The 7500-nt window shown below is 42.6% G+C and overlaps 1 protein-coding gene across 2 annotated transcripts in view; it reads left to right on the top strand.

Moving 5' to 3' along the window:
* nbeal1 (neurobeachin-like 1) overlaps window positions 1–7500 on the top strand; it is a 72682-nt gene that overhangs the window by 25921 nt on the left and 39261 nt on the right. For both annotated transcript variants that reach the window (XM_053683496.1, XM_053683495.1), the window contains exons 4-7: window positions 684–845; window positions 4321–4402; window positions 4512–4639; window positions 6560–6642. In XM_053683496.1, the coding sequence (XP_053539471.1) occupies window positions 684–845; window positions 4321–4402; window positions 4512–4639; window positions 6560–6642 (455 nt within the window). The remainder of the gene's footprint in view (window positions 1–683; window positions 846–4320; window positions 4403–4511; window positions 4640–6559; window positions 6643–7500) is intronic.

Genomic DNA, 7500 nt, shown 5'->3' with positions numbered 1-7500 from the left:
TGACACTTCCTGCTTGGAATCTAATCACATGACTAAATACCTCACCTCACTATAAAAGCGAAAGCTTAGCCCAGGGCTTCCACACAGCCCTGAGTAGAAAATATCCCCGAAATACAATACAAAAGAAAACAAATAGCAGCGTTTATCCTACGGGATCAGACATCAGAGATTCGGACCACATCTGTCCCACATCTGTCCCACATCTGTCCGTGTTTCCAAACATAAAGCAACAGGTTCACGTGTCGGTAGTGAATATCGACGGTTGTTTTTCCCCAGCAGAAATACTGCAGACTATAAACTTGTCCAGAGGTCATTTTGCGCGTTTGTTTGCATATATACACTTGTGCCCAAAAGTTTACACGCCCCTTGCAGAATCTGTTACATCTTAATACTGTTAACAAAATAAGATGGATCATAAAAATCAACAACAACAAAAAAAAAAATGTTTTTTTATTTCGTATTGTCCTGAATAAGCTATTTCACATAATACATAACCCTTAAGGTTTTATAAATTAAATATAAAAGTTGTGATTGCATAAGTATTCACCCCCCGCTGCTGTAAAACCCCTAAATTACTTCCAAGTTGTTTGATTTGCTTCTTGTTTGTGTGTGCATTTGTGTTACTTTAGACATGTATGATAGCACATTTAGACGTGTGTGTGTGTGTGTGTGTGTGTGTGTAGGGTGGAAGAGGTGCCCCCGGTCCTGTCTCTGCTCCCTGATAACATCCTGCAGGTTTTACGTGTTCAGCTGCTGCAGTGTGTTCAGAAAGCTTCAGTGGGACTCGAGCAGGAACAGCAGCACCTCGCTCTGCTGCTCCTCAAGTTCCTGATCATCACCTGCAGGTGAAACACACACACACACACACACAAATACAATTCTGCACGCTCAAGAATTAGAGAGAACACTAACAGAAGTAATAAATACATATTTATTATTTTATATAATTATTTAACAATATATATATATATATATATATATATATATATATATATATATATATATATATATATATATATATATATTAACGAGTCGGTCACTCCTGGATCTTGCGACGAGCGCAATGACAACGCGATATTCCGAGGAGCTTGCGATTTTTCAAACTCACGGCAGGTTTTCCGCAGATTCGGACCGAGAGACGTCACGTGACGTCGTCACAACGCGCATTCAGCCGACGCCGTCCACTAAAAGGTCTCATTTACCAACAGACATCGCTGCGAAAGAGCGTGCAAAAGACTTTTGTGCGACTGTAGTTAGTTACAGTTACATTTATATAAGAAGATGGGGATTATTAGGGGGCCGTGATGGAGAAGGGCCAACGGGGGAATTTCACCAGGACCCCGGGGTTACACCTCTACTCTTTTACCAGAAGGATCCTGGGATTTATAACGACCACAGGGAGTCAGGACCTTGGTTTAACGTCTCATCCGAAAGACCGTGCTGTTTTTACTGTAGTGTCCCCCGTCACTAAACTGGGGCCCACACAGCTCACAGGGTGAGCGCCCCCTGCTGGCCTCACTAATACCACTTCCAGCGGCAACCTTAGTTTTCTCCCATCCAGGTACTGGCCAGACTCAACCCTGCTTAGCTTAAATGGAAAACCAGGCGAGAACTCTTACAGCTTTTGAGAGAAGGTTCACACCAGATGTTTACTTCCTGTTAGCCATGGAGTAAACCATCCTGAAACGGATTAGAATGATCAAACATGTGTTTCGTTCTGGCACTTCTGTCTGTAACGACTTCGCTTCGGCTCACGTCACACACTCTCCGCGTCGGTGGGTGAAGCGTACGTCACGCTACAGCAGCACCAAACCAGCGTGACCTTCACTCCAAAGGTCGGCTTAAAGGCTGTGACATTTACACTTCCTGTCCTTTGTGGCTTATGTCTTACATTCACATCATCATCATCATCATTATTATTATCATAAGCATACGTAATAATAATAGTGTGTCACGTTAGAAGGTCGGAAGCGGGAAAGGTCAGGCTGGATGTTTAGGCTGTAAATCACAGGTTTGTATCAGTGCGCTCGTTCGAATACGTTCTGTAGTAACAGCGTGCACGAGGACTTGGATGGACGCTCCATATACACTGGTTTTTATTCTTTTATCTTATTTTTAATGTTAGTTCTTTATGGTCATGTTTTCTGTTAGGAGACGTTTATTTTGAGACATCTCACTCTGTTGGTGCACTGTATTGTGAATGGTGGATGATTTCCCAGCATGCCTCAGTACCGAGTGAATGTGATCTGAAGTCAGAGAGTACTGCTTTTGCTTTGTATTCATATGTGCTGGAGTCGCAGGTGCTTTCCACCTTTCACAAACCTGACGTGAGGACACACACACACACACACACACACACACTTAGTATATAGACTTAGTGTTTACAGTTCCCTCCACTAATATTGGCACCCTTGGTAAATATGAACAAAGAAAGCTGTGGAATGTGTCTTTATTGTTTAATCGTTTGATCTTTTGTTCAAAAACATTCACAAAAATACTCCGCTCTCATGGATATCAAACAATTGCAAACAAAAGACAGGTTTATACAAAGTATATATCTTTGTTAAATATAGGTGTGCAACTGTTATTGGCACCCTTTTAGTCAATACTTTGTGTTACCTCCCTTTGACAAGATAACCGCTCTGAGTCTTCTCCTATAACGCCTGATGAGGTTGGAGAATACATGGCGAGGGATCCGAGAGCGTTCCTCCGTACAGAACTTCTCCAGATCCTTCACATTTCGAGGTCCATGCTGGTGGACTCTCCTCTTCAGTTCACCCCACAGGTGTTCTATGGGGTTCAGGTCAGGGCACTGGGATGGTCATGGCAGGAGCTTGATTTTGTGGTCAGTAAACCATTTCTGTGTTGATTTTGATGAAGTTTTGGATCATTGTCCTGCTGGAAGATCCAACCACGGCCCATTTGAAGCGTTCTGGCAGAGGCAGTCAGGTTTCATTTAATATCGGTTGATATTTGATGGAGTCCATGATGCCATGTATCCTAACAAAACATTAAAGATCCACCTCCATATGTAACCGTGGGCATGAGGTACTTTTCCATACGGCTACCTCTCTGTGTGCCAAAACCAGCTCTGGTGTTTATTTCCAAAAAGCTCTATTCTGGTTTCATCTGACCATAGAACCCGATCCCATTTGAAGTTCCAGTAGTGTCTGCACACTGAAGACGCTCGAGTTTGTTTTTGGATGAGAGTAGAGGCTTTTTTCTTGAAACCCTTCCAAACAACTTGTGGTGATGTAGGTGACTTCAGATTGTAGTTTTGGAGACTTTCAGACCCCAAGACACAACTAACTTCTGCAGTTCTCCAGCTGTGATCCTTGGAGATTTTTTGTCCACTCGAACCGTCCTCTTCACAGTGTGTTGAGACGATACAGACACACGTCCAATTCCAGGCTGATTCATAACATTCCCAGTTGACTGGAACGTCTTAATTATTGCCCTGATGGTGGAAATGGGCGTTTTCAATGCTTGTGCTATTTTCTTACAGACACGCCCCATTTTGTGAAGCTCAAAAACATTTTACTGCACTTCACAGCTATATCGGTATGGTGTGTGTGTGTGTGTGTGTGTGTGTGTGTATATATATATATATGTATATGTATATATGTATGTATATATATATATATATATATATATATGTATGTATATATATATATATATATATATATATATATGTATGTATGTATGTATGTATATATATATATATATATATATATATATATATATATATATATATATATATATATATATATATATGTATATATATATGTGTGTATATATGTGACATGACTAAGGGAATTTGGCCTGTGTGTTACCTCATATTTATACCCTTGTCATGTCATGGTTGAACATTGTCTAAATTATTTACAGAATTACATATAATAACAGTAATGTTCTTCATTTGGTTCTCATGAATATAGCAGTACACACACACACACACACACACACACACACACACACGTCTTTTCTGTGTCCGAGAAATTGTCTATTTTTCCTTGAATATTTAGAAAGCCAGAAATGTTCCATTACCTCACCATAACACACACACACACACACACACACACACACACACACACACACACACAGTCTTCTCCCCAAATACGCACACTACTTCAGCTGTGTCTGTGTGTGTGAATTATGATCATGGCACAAAAATGAGTCTGTGTGCTGGAACTAATGGCCTGTCACCCTGCAGCCGTCTGTATGACACACACACACACACACACACACACACACACACACGCACGAACGACCTGACACAATGTGTGTGTGTGTGTCTGATGTGTCTGATGTCTCTGACAGGAACCTGTCTAATGTGGAGGAAATCGGCACCTGCTCCTACATCAATCAAATCATCACCCTGACGACGCTCTACATCCAGCAGGTTTCTCTCTCTCTTTCTTTCTCTCTCTGTCTGTCTGTCTTTCCAAGCAAAGCGTATCCCTGAAAAGGAGCGTTAATGTTACTGTATGAACCTGTCTGTCTCTCTGCAGCTGAAGAGTAAGACTAAAGAGAAAGAGCTGGCGGATCAGACGCAGGCTGAGGAGTTTGTGCGACACGCGCTGGCTTTCTGCGAGAGTCTGTATGATCCATACCACAACTGGAGACACCGCATACAGGGGTACACATACATTCTTCACCAGACTGTATCAGACACCAGCATTCTCCATTAAACTCCATCAGACACCAGCATTCTCCACTAAACTCCATCAGACACCAGCAATCTCCATTAAACTCCATCAGACACCAGCATTCTCCATTAAACTCCATCAGACACCAGCATTCTCCACTAAACTCCATCACACACCAGCATTCTCCATTAAACTCCATCAGACACCAGCATTCTCCATTAAACTCCATCAGACACCAGCATTCTCCACTAAACTCCATCACACACCAGCATTCTCCATTAAACTCCATCAGACACCAGCATTCTCCGTTAAACTCCATCAGACACCAGCATTCTCCATTAAACTCCATCAGACACCAACATTCTCCACTAAACTCCATCAGACACCAGCATTCTCCATTAAACTCCATCAGACACCAGCATTCTCCACTAAACTCCATCAGACACCAGCATTCTCCATTAAACTCCATCAGACACCAACATTCTCCACTAAACTCCATCAGATACCAGCATTCTCCATTAAACTCCATCAGATACAAGCATTCTCCATTAAACTCCATCAGACACCAGCATTGTCCATTAAACTCCATCAGACACCAATATTCTCCATTAAACTCCATCAGACACCAGCAATCTCCATTAAACTCCATCAGATACAAGCATTCTCCATTAAACTCCATCAGACACCAGCAATCTCCATTAAACTCCATCAGACACCAGCATTCTCCACTAAACACCATCAGACACCAGCAATCTCCATTAAACTCCATCAGACACCAGCATTCTCCGTTAAACTCCATCAGACACCAACATTCTCCACTAAACTCTATCAGACACCAACATTCTCCACTAAACTCCATCAGACACCAATATTCTCCATTAAACTTCATCAGACACCAGCATTCTCCACTAAACACCATCAGACAACAGCATTCTCCATTAAACTCCATCAGACACCAGCATTCTCCACTAAACACCATCAGACACCAGCATTCTCCATTAAACTCCATCAGACCCCAGTATTCTCCATTAAACTCCATCAGATGCAATCATTCTCCACTAAATTCCATCAGATACAAGCATTCTCCATTAAACTCCATCACACTAGCATTCATCAAAATCAAAACTTAAAGACAGATAAACCAGTGTGAATGGAGGGTATCACTGTACAAAACACACCCACACACACACACACACATATTGTGTGACAAAAAACCACCAATCAGGTGTTTAGGCCTGTGCTTTGATTAGTGATGTCATACTGTACTGCCTTGTTTATAATTTGTGTGCACCGCTTGAATACAGTAGAATGAGAACTGAAATTTAAGGTGCATTTCTCAAATCCAGGGTAAGGTACGAGTGTTTCCTCACTTCATGTTGACAGGCCACAATGTTGACTCACATCTCCCATGATCCCTCACTGCTCTGGGCCCTTATAGGAGCTAGCACGGGCGTTTATATTTTTCCACAAACACGGAAACCCACATGTTTACCGACCGTCCTGCGGCACAGGTGTTCTCTGAATTACAGTGTACGCTGTAGTGCTTCACGCTAATTCAACACACCTGTGCTTTGTTATTCTGCTAATCGATCCCCAACATCTCTGTAATCTGAGACGCACGCGCACACACGCACACACACGCACACACGCGCGCACACAGACAGACCGATTAAGCTGATTAGCCACACCTGACATGTTTGGGGCCAAAACAAAAGACGTGAATGACGTCTTTCTGAAGTCTGATTGGTGGCCCTGCTAATCTCATTTGGTTTAAATAATCTGGCGTGTCACACTGATGACATCATACTGACTAATTTAATGTTCATTTCAATAATAATATTGGAACAGTAAGTTGTTGATTGTCTCATAATACTGTGTGTGTGTGTGTGTGTGTGTGTGTGTGTGTGTAGGCAGCAGATCAGCACCGTGGAGAAGAGCAGACAGAAGTTTAAAGCGGCTCCTCTAACCGTCGAGTTTGTTCCTTTTTTTTACCGTGAGTAACACATTTCAGCACAAACACCACCACACACCATCAAACACAATCATACGCCACCTCACACAATCAAACACAATCATACGCCACCTCATACCATCAAACACAATCATACGCCACCTCATACCGTCAAACACAATCATACGCCACCTCATACCGTCAAACACCACCACACACCATCAAACACAATCATACGCCACCTCACACAATCAAACACAATCATACGCCACCTCATACCATCAAACACCACCACACACCATCAAACACAATCATACGCCACCTCACACAATCAAACACAATCATACGCCACCTCATACCATCAAACACAATCATACGCCACCTCATACCATCAAACACAATCATACGCCACCTCATACCATCAAACACCACCACACACCATCAAACACAATCATACGCCACCTCATACCATCAAACACAATCATACGCCACCCCACACCGTCAAACACAATCATACGCCACCTCACACCGTCAAACACAATCATACGCCACCTCATACCATCAAACACAATCATACGCCACCTCATACCATCAAACACAATCATACGCCACCTCATACCGTCAAACACAATCATACGCCACCCCACACCGTCAAACACAATCACACGCCACCTCATACCATCAAACACAATCACACGCCACCTCATACCATCAAACACCACCACACACCGTCAAACACAATCATACGCCACCTCACACAATCAAACACAATCATATGCCACCTCATACCATCAAACACAATCATACGCCACCTCATACCGTTAAACACAATCATACGCCACCTCATACCGTCAAACACCACCACACACCATCAAACACAATCATACGCCACCTCACACA

This window comes from Ictalurus punctatus, chromosome 11 (assembly GCF_001660625.3).
Source record: "Ictalurus punctatus breed USDA103 chromosome 11, Coco_2.0, whole genome shotgun sequence".
Taxonomy (NCBI): Eukaryota; Metazoa; Chordata; class Actinopteri; order Siluriformes; family Ictaluridae; genus Ictalurus; species Ictalurus punctatus.
Note: the sequence above shows the minus strand (reverse complement) of the source record. Positions and strands in the feature narration are given on the sequence as shown.